This window comes from Nilaparvata lugens, chromosome 2, assembly GCF_014356525.2.
Source record: "Nilaparvata lugens isolate BPH chromosome 2, ASM1435652v1, whole genome shotgun sequence".
NCBI classification, from domain to species: domain Eukaryota; kingdom Metazoa; phylum Arthropoda; class Insecta; order Hemiptera; family Delphacidae; genus Nilaparvata; species Nilaparvata lugens.
Genome location: NC_052505.1, coordinates 79327743 through 79343888, shown reverse-complemented (window position 1 = coordinate 79343888; position 16146 = coordinate 79327743). Strand labels below are relative to the sequence as shown.

Here is a 16146-nt window from a genome sequence, read left to right as displayed (position 1 = left end):
ATCAAGAATTCCAATGAAATCTAATTTTTTACTCACAACTTTACTTAACTTTTTCACAGAAAGATTCACTGAATACAGTGAATAAATGAATACACTCTTCAGTAAATTGTGGCGATAGCTCAATTTTCGAGTGACAGTGAATTTGATAGTCGGGTAACTGGTAGACTAGAATCAACACTTTCAGGAGATTTTAGTTTTATTTGAGAAATGAAACGATTCATCTTCCTCACCCTTCATTATGGAGTATAACCGCGGCCATTTGCTATCTCTTACAAGACAGGCACCTGATACTACCAGGAGAACATAAACTATCTTTTAAAACTATTTTTAACAAAATTTGGGTAAAGTTTGGACTGAGCCTGTTGACCCTTTCCCAATCATATGTGATTTATATCTTCAATATGAAGATAAATATTGATAAGTATATATTCTTTTGTAATGTATAATTAGAAATAATAAAAAATGATTGTGAATATCAGATGAATCAATTTAAAAAATTCAAAAAACTGTCGTTTTCAATTTTGTTTCAATATTTTCCAAACCATTCCTTTCAAATACATTATTTTAAAAGAAATTGTTTAGATTGTCAATCTTATTATCAAGGAACTACAAATTTGAACAGAATAAGAATTTTTTAAATTTTGATCTTATTATCAAGGTAGGCCTACTATAAATTTGAATCTAAACTCGATAGATGATGAGTCCTTAAATTAAAGCAACAATTCATATATCGTAAGGAATCAGGGAAATTAATAAACGTTTCAAGTGCAACATGAACTATTCATACCGTAATGCGTTTTCGAACAGAGATGAAAACAAATTGAGGAAGATAATTTTGTAACAATTATACTTCTGCAAGGTTTTCACTCTCTGGAACATTTTCATTTTTCTTTCTGCAATTTGTTTTGCTAATTCACCTGAGAACACAGAATATCACACTGAAAAGTTACTAGAGCTCCTAAAATCATTTCCCAAGCTACAGCCAAACGATTTAGGAACTATTAAATTTTTCATTGAAAAAAAATACTACATATATTATATTCTATATTAATCTTGCAATGAAGGAGCTATTGTCATAAGCTCAAGAGAACTAAAAATGATCAAACTAACGCTAATATTAATATTGTCCCAATCATAAAATGTGTCAAAGCAGTAGTAGTTATGGGAAATGTATACATCAATTAATTGAACTGAAATATAAAGACAAGATTTGACGAACTATCTAGAAATATTTGCACAGCTTGCAAGAATTACCTATTCCGTTTATGCTCAGTCTATGCTACAGTAAGAGATTGAAGACCGTCATATGAATAAGATTTTCAGCATTCAAAAGCATATCATAAAGGATGCAATGAACAAACCAAGGCTATACCCGACTACAACGCTCTTCCAGGATTCAAATATTATCACAATCAAACTCTACAAATCGAGCTCTACTTGAAAAACTTGTAAGTATTTATAAACAAAAACAGGAATCTCTTCATCACCCGAATCACATCGAATTCACGATGATGATCATTAACAGGTAATTTGACTAGAACTTATCTGATGGATTTTAGGATGCAGTTTCCCTATAGATGTAAAAAATTCGCTAATATGGTTCCTCAAAACTATCTTTCGAACTTTCCTATCTACATACTAGAAAAAATAAATCTGATGTTTTTGGTTACATAAGACAATATGCTTTATCTATATTACTTTACCGATTCCCCACTATTATTTATGTATTTTTATATTGTTGTTATAACTTACTAATTATATGATTGTAGTAGTAACTGTGCTCGTGCTAGAGCACTGTTTCCTATTTTTTTTTTTGAACTTATTATTTTGCGAGTCTTTTTCTTTTTTTCACAATGTTATTGTAGATTTATTCTTACTTTTTTTCTATTTTAGGCTACAATCATTTTTCTTTTGTACTTGAGTTATAATCTCTTGTTGATACATGCTCACGATTAGACATTAGTCTTGTGAATTCAAGTTTTTTTAAACAGTTAATAATTTTAATTTTGATACTATTGTGTAATCGTATATGTATGAATTTGCAAGAAAAAAAATACATTTCAATTTGACTTGAAATATTTTTTGAACAATGCTTTCTAAAGCGTCAAAATCTCTCTCTGCCATCGCCTCTGAATCATCGTCCAAATAATTGTCTCTCTGCCTCTCGACAAATCAATAGAACATAATATATGTAATTAATTATTAAAATTTTTGTTATGTATTAATTTTCAAGCAAAAAAACTCCCTGATGTCAAGAATCACATAGGAAGTCGAAGATTACAAATATGTTATGAATGTTTCTGACAAACGAAAGGGAAACTTGAAAGTTTCAATTTAATGGAGAATGGTTGAATTATTATCTACCACGAATCAATATTGATAATCAATCCAGTCATAAATTTAAAAGGTTATCAACCATACAAATTATTCATTGATTCATTTATTTATATTATAAATAAATAATAATTTAAACTGCATAAATATTACACTATTATAAAAATACACTGTAAAATCATAATCCCTAAACTATCTACTACAAGCCTTTATATAGAACATAATTTTTATTCATTTATTTCTATTATTCATTTATTTTTTAATTTATTCATTTATCCATAAAGGATGATTCATTAAAGGATGAATCATCAACCATACAATTTATTCATTAATTGGGAGGTTAATTCCATAACATGGATCTAAAATTATTCAAAAAGAAACTTCTTGTGCCTTACGCACATCACTAATTAATACAGAAGAAACACAGCACAAGGACTACCTTATTATTTTATCTACCAATGTTAATATTTATACATCAGTGTAATTTGTATCGTAAATCACATGGCGGCGGCGAGAGCGGGATAATTCTTATGTCGAGTTTAAATGGTTGAGATCGTCGCCGACATGCGAATCGCAGTGGTGTGCGATTTACATGGTAGGCCCGCCGCAAAGTAGACCCACGCTAATCCACGAAAAGCAACCCACGCTGTGGAGTGTTTTGTAAACCATTGCTAGGCTTCTCCAGACATCTGTGTAATGATAATAATACATGCAATGAATAATCCACTCGTCAGCTAATTGATTATGAATAATTCTATAGCAATGGTTTACAAAACATTCCACGGCGTGGGTTGCTTTTCGTGTATTAGCGTGGGTCTATTTTGCGGCGGGCCTTAATGTTTCACATTTGTGCATGTTGTGGCTTTACACTTTATTGAAATAGTATTTTACAAACCTCCTTTAGATATGACTTCATCGAATAAGTCTCTGTTTCTTGCCAATTCTTTGATAGACTTTTTCAAAGAATTCAACTCCTCTTTCCGGTTTGTATCTATCAGGAGGGCAGCGCTCATAATTCGTGTTCCTAGAATAAGTGAAGAAAATTGTAAATTTATTCTTGCAATAATTCATTATCACAACCGGTAGGCCTAAATCACGAAGGATAAATCCAGTTCAGTAGATGAGCAGATAATTTGGATCAGTTAGTATAATTTTATCCAGAGCTCAAGTGTTTTGAATCTGTGCTAGCTCTCAAGGTAATTACACACCAAGCTAAGCTAAGCTAGAAATACGTCTTTGAAAGACGTGGCTGTCCTTTCTCCCAATGTTGAACCTAAGCTACAAATTCGACCCGTTCACACCAGCGTAGCAAAGCTTCCAATATTGCGTGATAGAACGGCTACGTCCTCCGAAGTCGTATTTCTAGTCTAGTGTAACTAGGTGTAATGCCTACTTTTACAGTAGCACTTAGACTAGTTCATGTTTTCGGGTGCGGTAGCTCGCATCAAGTTTTGATTCAGCTATTGAATATAAACTCTACATAACGAAAAAATCAAAGAAATATTGACCAATACAATAATATTTTAATTATTAAATTCAAGCCAGCCACAAACATAGAGATTAACCGAACATTTTCAACTAGACAGTCAATGACCTGAACATGCATCCGACACAGGTGTGCAGGCAAGACTGCTGTTTGTGTGCTCTTGCGAGTCTTGTGTTTTTTTCCAACAGACTGTCTGTCAGTCAAAAATGTCTAGTGAAACGATACGTTAGTGACTGGCCCAATAACTAAAAAAAACATCACAAAATAGAATAAAGTAAATAGTGACTTACCTACGACAATACTGACTAGTCTGTATTGAGTTATATCAGATTCAACAAAGAATTGTAGATTCGTCACAATTGTTTCCATGAACCTCTTGTTCGATAACAACTCAACTGCATTTCTGAATAATATGAAATCTATGAAGTTGACAAAATTATTGAATACTGTTTGACTTATGCGTTCCTTGCAATTCTCATGTATCTGAAAGACAGAAAATTAGTAGACGTATTACAACGATAGAAAGATCTAACATTCATCTTTTGCAATATAATTTTGAACAATTTCTAACTTATTGATTAAAGTCCTCAAGTGAACACAATAATAATACAAACATTTACTGTGGTAAGTCACATTTTCAAGTCCACTTATCTCTCTTCTCATCATTATGTGACTCACACTTAAGTCTCTAGCTATCCACAGCAATTCTATTCAAATACATAGACTAATGATTGTTAATAATTAATTGTTAAACACAAAATTTATTATAGCACAAAATATTATTGTAAAACAAGAATAATTGATTAACGCAAAGTTAATTTTACATAATGAATATCTAATACAACTTGATGGCATATTGAGATCACGAGTTCAAATCTTAAAAAATGAGATAAATAAAACCATCAATACATTACTGCTTTAGCACAGTATAATAGTTCTCAGAAATCACATTATTCTTGCAATACCATGAATAGTCAAGAATAAAAAAATGATAAAATACTAAATACGAAATAGCCACAGAAAAAACACTAATACATTACTGTTTTAGCACAGTACGGTACATAGGCTACTTCACATACAGCAATCACATTATTCTTGCAATGTCATGAATTATCTAAAATTAAAAATAATAAAATACTAAACACGAAATGATACGAAAATACTAGACCATATAGTGAAAAACTAAACATTGTGATACATATTGGTACGTAAATACTGGTTCTTTAAATTTAAATAGCTCAAAATACAAGCTTTAATTACTCTGATGTGGACTATATAACGAATCAAATCTTTGTGCTGGATAATATATCCTTTCAGAAAAACCATATACATAGAACATATAGAAAATCAGGAAAGGTACTCACCAAATCCCAAATCCAATATGTCTTGAATCGAAATGTTTGCCTACTTCTATTTGAGGTAAAAGGTGGACAGTTGAATAGGATAGATGAGAGGAAAAGATAGGTGAAATTATGCAAACCGAAAGTGCGACTATTAAAGTTGGTTCCTTGCTGTTTCCTGGTTCTAAGATGGAATTTACTGTCCGGATATTTAACACTAAGATTTGAATATGAATAGAAACAAAAAACTAAACTTGCGTTCTGGCATTCACTTTTTACTAATTAATATGAAACGTGAGTAACTTTTCACGTAAAACGAAAATGCAATTTATGTACACGAATAAATGTATAGGCCGAATTTCCTATGATATTAAATGACACGAATATTTAGGCAGATTCAGGACGAGTTTCCAGAATCTTGAAGCCTTGAAAGGGAGTGCTAGCAGTACGAGAGCTGAATTCACACTGACACTCAAACCGGCCGATGCCTGAGCGATAAATTGATGAGTAATAGATATTATAAAATTACAGAAACTCTCCTGCCATCTGGCAGTCAATGAGCGAATGAATACAATTTCAAATGGCCTCAACAAATATTTTGGGGGATGTAATAAAACTGTAAAACTGATGTGATAAAACTGTAAACGCATAAAAAAATATTTGAAAGGAAATGAAAGCATGGAACATAGACGAAAAATTTAGAACAAATGAGAAATTGGAGTTGATGATTTTTGAAATGTTAAGTACCGGTATAGGCCTACTCACACTGGATTTCAGTATGAAAAGCTCCTCATCGTTGAGATTCTTGATAGACGCACTACTGAATGGCTTGGCTTCAGCCGCACAATACAGCAGAGTCACGAGGTCAGTTGTAGCAGATGTCTCATTTTCCTTGTATTTTCCCAGCCAATCAGCTGCTGTATCCTGAGGATATAAGAGTTAAAAACCTTATGTGGGGTGGGTTATACCATAGAGAAACAATAGCGTGAGTAGATATCCCATGGTATAGGACGTTTATGCTGCAACTTTTACTGTTATCTCAAGCCGATAACTGTCGATTATTGTCTATCATTAGTGTTTTGTTGGGGTAAGAGTGTATGAACGGCACAGTATGAGAGACTACGAGCCGCACACAGCTTCACGGGAAAGAACTACGTGGACTATCAGCTTCACATAACAGTAAAAGTTGCGACATAAACGTTCTATACCATGGGATATCTACTTACGCTATTGTTTCTCTATGGTCATACTCATAGAATTTTGAACCAGCCTAGAGGATTTAAAATGGTTCAATTCCTTTGAAGTACATTGATATTTGATACGTTTGCGTTATATGAATATAATATTTTAATCAACTGTTATATAATTATTTAATACAATTTTACAAGAAATACAACATCCAACTGACACTCCAAACACAAACACTGAGAATGATGAGTACACTAACGGTAGCCTAATGTACAACAACCACATTCGATTGCTAAATAAAATAAAAAAGCTTGGACTACTATTGTAAACAATAGTAGTATATAGAAACTATATGTTATTGAGAATAAGCATTATTGAAGACTCACCTTAAAATCTATTCTTTCTATAGATAATTATTGAATAAATCCATTTTCAAATTGTCTGAAACAGAGATATGAATAAAATTATTGTTGTTCAGTAGGTGATTTCAACAATATTCCATCTCAGTAACCAGCATGCAAAAAATACAATTGATCTTAGGTTATGTGGCAAAAGAATAAATCATCAGGAAGCTCCCCGTTACCTAGGAGTCAGACTTGATAGATTCCTCACATATCGACAACGAGGGGATGAGGGATAAACTGAAGACAAGGCTAAATATTATCAGCAAACTTGCGGGAGAAAACTAGGGTTGTGACATGAAGGCCCTTCAAACATCATGTCTGGCACTTCTATACAGCACAGGGGAGTACTGCTCTCCTGTCTGGGCTCGTAACAGACATGTTGAGGAAATTTATATAGTTTTCAATGAAACTATGAGGAAGATTAGACATTGAGATCAACAGAGACTGAGTGGCTAAGTAATATCATGCCTCCAGATCTCAGAAGGCTTGAAAACATGAACAGGTTAATTTCCCAGTTGCAACAAATTGATGTGGGTCTAGCAGTCTCTAGAGATTTGGCTAACCGTCCATGAAGGCGCCTCAAGTCAAGAAGATACTTGAGACTTAATGAACAGGAAGAAATAAGCAGTGTGAATGAGTTATGGAGACAGATTGGTTTTGAAGCATCTACATTAAAAAATCTACTTTGTGAAAATAATCAAGTACTGGAAAGTTTGTGAAGTGAACAACTACAAGACTTAACCTATTTTGGACTATGTGTAACCTTATCTAAATTTGGGAGAGGAATAGTACAAGGTTACCTTATTTTCTCTCCCGCTATAATAATAATAAATGAATTTATTTCCTTAAAAAAAAATACAAACAAGCAATTAAAACATAAAAAATACAAAATATCTAAAATATAATACAATAGGTCTATAAAAAAATATGGAATTTAATTCTATTGGAAATTGATCTACTTAACTATTGGAAACCCATGTACTAGAGTAGGTGTTGGTAGTAGTAATAGATTTTGGGTGGGGGTGCAAACTGCAAATACGTTGGGTAGATGAGCTCACATATTGTTTGAGATTATGTTTTCTATATGTCTTCCAGTTGAAATAGTCCAGTTCTTAGCGGCAGTTTTGAATCTTCTTGGGTTTTCTATTGACTTGATTTGTGCAGGAAGTAGATTGTGGAGTTTTGATGCTAGGTGGTTGAAGTGTCGTTGATAAGAAGCCACGTTAGTAATAAGAAGGTTTCTGTTTCCTGTGTTATGACTGTGGTTTCTATGTTGAAAGCTTTCCGGGTTTTTATGTAGTCTGCAAATTATTTCCAAGGAGTAGAGCTGTCTTATGTCCATCACACCAAACTCATTGTAGAGCTGGTCTGATGGATAACGAGGTGGCCTCTGCTTGATGATCTTCATTATTAATTTTTGCACTTTTAAGAGGGGGTCAAGGTGCACGTAGTTTGTTCCCCCCCCCCATCCTACAATCCCATAGGGAAGCAGAGACTGAACTAAGGAATAGTAGACCATCTTCATACAATTCTCATCGATCAATGTTCTCAGCATTTTAAACTTGTAAATGGTCTTTCTCGGCTTCTTGCAGAGGTCATCTATATGATGGTCCCACCGTAGAAAAGAATCCAATATAATTCCAAGATATTATTAGAAGAATAAAGATGGTTGCAGGAAGAGGTTAAGAACAGATGTCTTGTAAATGACCCCAATGACATTGTCCCTGGCACCCAGCTGAGACGTTAAGAGTAGTGTGGCCGGTTCAGGACGCAGGTGGGAAGGTGTGCTGAGCTTACGACAGCATGGGGATAACCTCTGATCCTCAAAGCTAATGTGATCAAAATCAATCTATGCAACACCTGATATCTGAGTGTCCACAATACTCATGTCATGGAGGACTGACTGAAGTTCGCGCTGCTGAGGAGTCAGTGGCTCCAAAACCTAGGCTACTTAAGTCTACAAGTATTTAATTATTATTGACTTTGGCCTATGAATGCATTGTCCCTGGCACCCAGCTGAGACGTAAAGAGTAGTGTGGTCTGTTCAGGACGCAGGTAGGAAGGTGTGCTGAGCTTACGACAGCATGGGGATAACCTGTGATCCTCTGTGCCAATGTGATGAAATTCAATCTATGCAACACCTGATATCTGAGTGTCCACAATACTCATGTCAAGGAGTGACTGAAGTTTGCGCTGCTGAGGAGTCAGTAGCTCCAAAACGTAGGCTACTTGAGTCTACAAGTATTTAATTATTATTGACTTTGGCCTATGAATGCATATGCATACATATAGAAGGTAATTTGAAAATCGACTGAGCATCATTCAAGGGTCATGTCAAAATCACCTCAAAAAATGAGAATTGATTGTCAATTTTTTTAATTGGTCACGCCATTATAATATTGATATAATAATAGCCGAATTTCAGTAAGTACATTATTCAAGGGTAATGTCAAAATCGCCTCAAAAAAAAAAATTGTTTGTCTTTTTTTTAATTGGTCACGCCATTATAATATTGATATAATAATAGCCGAATTTCAGTAAGTTTATAGTTTAGTGGTGGCAAGTAAAAAAGTAATTTCACCACCTATAACTTATATCATAAGAGATCAAGACTATTTCAAACATATCTAACTTGGTCGCAGGCCCCGGGCTTAGGCGAATGGCAAACGTTCTGCTGGCGCACCCCTTATGACTATAATGTAAATGCAAATAATCTATGTCACTTATATCTTATAAAGTGAATAACAAGATCACGTTTTTCAAACAAAAAACTGTAGACCTCTTAACATTCTTCAGACGATTCAAAGCGGAAAATCCACTCTCTGCAGAGCAGTTGGTGACTGCTCTGCTTAGAAAAATATTCTAACAGCTACTTCAAGATTTGAGAAAGTAAACTTCAATTTATGTTCTATAATTTATTCAAACACATCATGGATTCCACCAAGTTCTTCCTGTTCTCCATACATTTTAAAGTACAGACATTCATTTTCAAATTCACTTCTTATGCCATTAGGGTAGGAGACATAGTTTGTTCGCAGCTTGTGGTATGGCCTCTTTCTGTGATTCTTTATGAACAAGATCAGAGAGTATGGTAATTAAATCCTATCAGATTAGTAGGTATTTTGATTCTATAAATTATTTTCATCATCACTTATTTGAGCCTAAAAATTTGGCCCCCTGAGAAAATGCCCAGTCTGCCAATTTATAGCCCGGGACCTGCTTGGTCGTCAATTTAATATAATTTATAGTCTGAAAACAGCAAATTCTAAATCGGATTAAAAAACATTATTAGTAGCTTTATTAAGTAATAAAATACTTAGAATAAACTATAGGCCTAGTATGCACGATCTAAGCTATATTTTGACAAAAGATCCAATGAAACTAGTTGAAGGTTGTAACTTTTATTATAGTAAGGTCCACGTAATAATGGCAGTGGATAAAGATAGAAGAAAAGCGATGCCGATTCTCTGCATTAATTGATTATATTTCTACACTGTCAAAAACATAATTGTCATCGTAATGTACCTAGAAAAGGATAGTACCACCGGCTTTGTCGAATGATAGACAAGGATAGCAGAACCAAAGTTGAACAAATACTGTCATTATAACTTGGACCTCACTATAGTTATTGAACAAAATGAGCATTATTCAAGTTGAAAAGTGATTTGTACAGGTCAAGTCAAAAACAAATTTGGTTGCTTGTTCATTTTGATAATAAACTTCTATCTATTAGTGATAAATACCAGTAAAATACTGTTATACTGATAAAAACCGGCAAGTTAAGTTAAAAAGTAACAACATTCAACAATAAACAAAAACAATTGATTTCGACATGAAAATCATGGATATTATTTGGGGTGCTGTTTATAATCAAAGTATTCATTATGTAAGACTTATCATAAAAAATTTATAGACTACAATAATTAATAAAATTTACAATAGAAAAATAAAGGTGAGTTATTATGGTAATTTATTCTATGATCATAATTACTGACCTCACTCCTCAATAGAATACTAGAAATTATCCAGGCGTTTTTTGAGAGATTTTTTAAAAAAATAATGTACAACTAACAACATTATTTAATAGAGAGAACTCTTCTAAATATTATTGCGTTGAAATGAAATGATTAATATTCCATGTTTACATTTTCACTTGTCGATGTTGCATTATTTACATTTGATTGAGGTTATCAAGAAAATTTTGTATTTTGCTCTGTATCAGGGCTGCCAACTGCCAGCTGTATGGTTATAGAGTCAGTTGACTGGATTTGCCTATTTTGATAAGCCCAAGTTTCAACAAGACATAGCTGCTTGAACAGATGAGTAGTCGTTTTGCTAGTTGTTTGATAAATGAGAATTGAAAAATAAAATGTTCACTATTATATGTATATTATAATTATTTGAACAAACGTTTGCAAATTCTTACTGACTCAACGCCAAAATTGTTTTAAATCTTTTTTTTGTATGTTCTACAATAAATTTCGATTGCTCTGGTCAATCAGCTGTAAATTTTCAGATCAATTTTGTTAAACAACGAAAACTTTATCCTTTTCAAGGATATAAGATAAAATAGGAATTACAAGAGAAATAGCTAGGTATTACATGTTGAATCAGAGAGCAAGACCCTAAACTATAAAATCTAACCTAAAACACTCTAGGTACCGTACCTAACCTTTAAAACCTAAACAGACATATCAAATTTGCCAGGCTTCTAGTGGGATTCAACAGATAATGCAAGTGAGTACCCAAATCAAAGTTCATTTATAAACTACCGTAATCTACCTAACGGTTTAAAAAACAGGATTTATAATGACATTAATATTTGCTGTAATCAATTATGTTCTTCAAGGATAGGTACTAACTCTCCATAATAATCTTGGAAGTCGTTATTTTGGTCAAGAAATCAAATCCAATCTTGAGACAAGACAGGCACAGCTATGGGACAAGACATAATCACAATATAGACCTCCCACAACATAGATTAAAAAAGCTCAGCGATTCTCCGTCTTATGCAGGGTTATACCTGTTCAACTTGCTCCCAGATAGTCTAAAACTACTAGAAAACTAAAACGCGCTAGCAAAGGGTTTGAAGAGGTACCTAATGGACCGGCCTTATTACACCGTTGCAGAATATATCGAGGAGCATACATACACCCACCTCAGATAGCGGCTATAGTGACGTGGAAAACCCCGTTCAAGGGACAATGACAATTCCCCGGTCAGCAGACTGCGGCGAAGACAACAGAAGTAAAAGTAAGTAAAGTAAAAAAGTAACATGTGATTTTTGTTATACAGAAAGCACCTGATTAACATTGGTCTGCTACACTTTTTGTATAAAAAAGTGCTTCAAAGTCCACACAGTTGCCAGATTGTTGGCTGTGAAATAGGCCTAATAAACTGTCGAAATAGGTTTTTTTTTTTGAGGTGGCAAACCCTTTGAAAAGGCCCTGCGGTACCGGAGCCGCGCTCAATTGGGTGCTGGTTATTTGGGATACTTACCTCACCAAGAACCCCATCCTCATTCTGCATCTATTTACCTTAAATGAGGAACATCTTGTTCTGCGACTCTCTGTCCATTGTTGGCTAAGGAAAGCATAACTGTGACAGTTTTATCTGGCGTCACATTCCGTACCTGTGTCAAACATCTCTTTCCACCTGCCATAGAAGCAAGCAGGACACTCATTTAAAAATGTGTGCTTCACACTAATGTTTTCCGGGCAGTATTTGCAGTAGGGAGTTCCACTTTAACTACCGTATCCTCTTCAATAAGTAGGACCATAGAATAAACAATATTTATAGAAGTTTTCTTTGGTACGACCTAAAAGAACCCATTGTCATTCAAAAACTGAGTAAGGTAAAATCTACCTCCCCATGTCTACTATAGGCCTACATGTGTTTTATGTACTTGAATTGTTATGCATGGATCTTATATTCAAGCCTGAATATCCATCCGCTTCTTTTCCTCCTCTAAAACTGTTTCTGACAAGTAGCGCCATACCCTCATGTCGACTGGGAGATTATGGATATCTAGGCTACTTATGCTATTTGTTTATCTATGGTTTTACCTACTCTCTGTAATATCTCACTCGACAATCAAACAACAAATATAAAATCAATCAACGGAATATTTAAATACCGCAATTTCAATCCACTGCATGTCTACAATAAGTTTCATAGATGTTCTGTGAGTTAATGAAAATGTTGGCAAACTATATCGTATCAGCATGAAAATCTCTGACTAGTTATGAAGTGAATTTTTCACTACTGTGCGTGAATATTTTCAACTCTTGTAAAATAAAATACGAGTGATGTCATTTGATCCATGGAGTAGTAGGTACTATATTGGGGTACCGTACACTGTTCCAATTTTCTATTGTAAAAAATTCAGTATAGTCTTTAGTTAAAAAATAAATTAGAGTGTTTCTAGTATAGTCTGCTTCCATAATATTTTTTATATAAATTCTTTGTTTTTTTTTTTAATTTAATTGTCTTGGGATGTACGTCTGATCATCATTGAATTAATTATTATTTTGTTACTACAGTTCAGAGGCTACCTACTTAATTTGCGTGGTACCATTTTATTCCTTGTGTGTGAAGGTAAAAAGCTACAGTATCTTTTCTTTATTTTCCAGATACATCAAACAGAGCTGTAAAAAATATATATGTTATTCAGGTATGGTACCTATGTAACTCGTATGTATAGTGGCGCAAATTCAAACGAGGCGACGAGTGCTATAGCAAACAGAGGTAGCGTTCCTCCTGGATATGACATTGTTGATTGGTTCTCTGCATTAAAATTGGGTATTTGAATATTATTCTTCAAAAATACTCATACTAAAATGGAGATACTTACTTGCTTCTGTACTCCACTTGTTTCATTTTCGCTATGATACTATTGTTTGATTAGTAAAAACCAATCCTTGAAGTTGTTCAAATAAAAAGTAGGTAGGCCTATATATTCTATATTTATAGTACCTAAGGTTCAATTTTCATAATTATTCTATCGGCAGAATTTATTTGGATAGAAAGTATAATTTGTGAAATGTTGAAGTTTAGTGAAATACCATTGATCTTGTTGAATTTTTCCTCATTAAAAAATTTCAAATAAATTACTTGAATGTCCCTCATTTGAAAATCTCAAGTAAATAAATTAAAATAAACTTTGAATGTGAAACAATAAAATCGAAAACTCTCATGAAAATTTTCTCTACTGGGTACTGAATTTAAAATGATGACATTAGGAAGAAAGAAAGAATATGCGTTCTTGTCTCACTTTGGATTTCAGCGTCAAGTGTAGCATATTTTAGTATTCGAATAATGTAGAGTATCCAACAGCATCTGCCACCAATAATCATACATATCAGTTTCCCTTATCAACTGATGGGTGTATTTCGAATCAGTGAGCAGTTACAGTAGCATAATATTGTAGCTTTTATGTTGAAACTGTCGGCAGTGACGTTTGTGAATGCAATTATGAATGGATTGAGTGTTTTCTTTTTCGTAGCCGTCTGTGGTAAGAATAAATTATTCATTTTCTGAAAACTATCTTTGGTGCTTAGAGCTAATTACATATATGTATCAGTATGCCTACTGTATATAATACCATAGTAACCTAATATGCCAATTTACAGTAATATATTCATCATGAGTCTATTTTTTATATTGGTGAAACCAACTGCCCGTATATCGTATTTAGTGTAGGCCTTTCTCAGTATTTCCTACTCATTTTGTTGCCAATAAGAGCCGGAGCAAAAAACTAAATTGCGAGATTGAGGAATGGATAAGATCAAATAAAACTGAAGAAAAAATCTTCTAGGCACCTACTGTTTCTTGTTTTATGTTTTTTTATTATAGAATAATAATTGTATGTCACTAAATTTTATCTAATTTTATCATTTACTAATCTACAAAATTATATTTTGTGTGTAATTTCCACAAATCCTTGTTCTTAATTTGGTTGTAAGCTCTTAGTTTATATTGAATGAATATTTTCTGCAACACAGGTTTTACCTTGTAGGCTACTCCTTAGACATAGATGGACTCCTCCTTGAACATAGATGATGTTTGCATGTATTCTTTTGTTAATATGTATCAAACTTGTATTGTGTGTGAAGGTATTCTACCGGTACTTCATATGTCTCTATAGGCACATATATAACACTGGAAGCCATGAAAAAATCAATAAGAAACACATAAAAAATAAATTAACAGCATGGCAATTGTTTTTTTTCACTTTTAAAGAAATTTATTGCAAATTTAATTCAGTTGACCGTAACCAAATAAAATGATGAAAATAACATAATGATGATGACGATAATAATTATTATTATTATTATGATAATGATACTGTTAATTTTGGAAACAATACTTGATGGTGTTGAACTGGGATTTTTAGGCCTTACATTTAATAATATTACTATGCTAGCTCATCTTGATTGTATAAATTAACTAGGTAGCGGTCGTTAAAATAATTCCACTCCAAAAGGCAATCATTCTCAACTAAGTTTTTTTATCAGTTAACTATACAGTACACTAATTTAGGTCTAGAGGTACTATACTGATTTTACAAGCAATTCATTGAAGCCCTTAAATGTCTAAAGTGATTATGATGTTATCATAATAGGGGGATGACAATTGAAAGTATTGCATTGGTAATTTCCCTTATTTTGTAGCTAAGGCCTGTATCAATATCATTATTTCCATAAAGATGTTGGTTATTCATTTAATTAATCCGATTCCATTCGTTGAAAACACGTACGATAACTCAAAATTATAAAGATAGGAGATTTAAAAAATTTTATTCTGTTCTGTACCTACCGTACAAAAAACACCTTTAATAAAACCTCTTTATTTATGCTCCACTCTTCCCACTTTTACACAACAACATGAGCAATCACCTAATGATATTTTCAGTCAACAATTATACTGCAACTTGTGAAATACACTGAGCAGAGGTCATAAACTTCCACATCTAAAATCTTTTGTAGGGTTTCCACTAGTGAAGCTACAAAAAAATGCACCCAGCAAAGAAAAGCGTCTACAAGCAGATCTATTCCGTGATTATGATCCTTTTCTTAGTCCAAATCCAGGGAACAGGACGGAAGTAAGGACTGGAATTTTACTTGGAAACTATGAATATGTGAGTAAATCAACCTCATTTTTTTTCCAAATTCAACGAACAACACATTACAAGAATCAAGATAAATTTGAACTGTTCAATTTTCAACGAATTTCATGATAAATCGAAGTATCATCATTTTTAAAATCTTTCAACAGCTATTAGACCTACTATATCGATTGACGTAACTGTTGGATGTTGAATGGAATAGTGGAACAATATTAGTCCAGTCACTATTCAGTGTTTGTAGTGAAAAGATTTTCACTACTTGAATTC

The 16146-nt window shown here is 33.2% G+C and overlaps 2 protein-coding genes across 5 annotated transcripts in view; one reads left to right on the top strand and one right to left on the bottom strand.

Annotated features, from left to right (window-relative positions):
• Positions 1-710: 710 nt before the first annotated feature.
• Positions 711-10912, bottom strand: LOC120349994. 2 transcript variants are annotated; one of them, XR_005570565.1, is made up of 6 exons: positions 10748-10912; positions 6735-6789; positions 5926-6084; positions 4111-4303; positions 3230-3358; positions 716-917 (listed from the first exon to the last, which is right to left on the bottom strand). XR_005570565.1 is itself a non-coding variant. In XM_039421839.1 (4 exons), exons 2-4 carry the CDS (start codon positions 4187-4189, stop codon positions 778-780), a joined length of 348 nt encoding a protein of 115 aa, XP_039277773.1. In that variant the 5' UTR covers positions 4190-4303; positions 5185-5680; the 3' UTR covers positions 711-777. The 2 variants fall into 2 exon arrangements, 1 of the variants encoding a protein (XP_039277773.1); XM_039421839.1 differs by lacking the exons at positions 5926-6084; positions 6735-6789; positions 10748-10912 and adding an exon at positions 5185-5680 and having other exon boundaries at positions 711-917.
• Positions 10913-11468: 556 nt separating this feature from the next.
• Positions 11469-16146, top strand: part of LOC111046919 (acetylcholine receptor subunit beta) — a 31400-nt gene continuing 26722 nt past the window's right edge. The window contains exons 1-3 of one of the 3 annotated variants that reach the window (XM_039421836.1): positions 11469-11489; positions 11882-12005; positions 15740-15891. In XM_039421836.1, the coding sequence (XP_039277770.1) occupies positions 11484-11489; positions 11882-12005; positions 15740-15891 (282 nt within the window). In that variant the 5' untranslated portion in view covers positions 11469-11483. Of the gene's footprint in view, positions 11490-11881; positions 12006-13432; positions 13554-14117; positions 14266-15739; positions 15892-16146 lie in introns of those variants that run through there. The other 2 variants (XM_039421835.1, XM_039421837.1) reach the window with 2 other exon arrangements.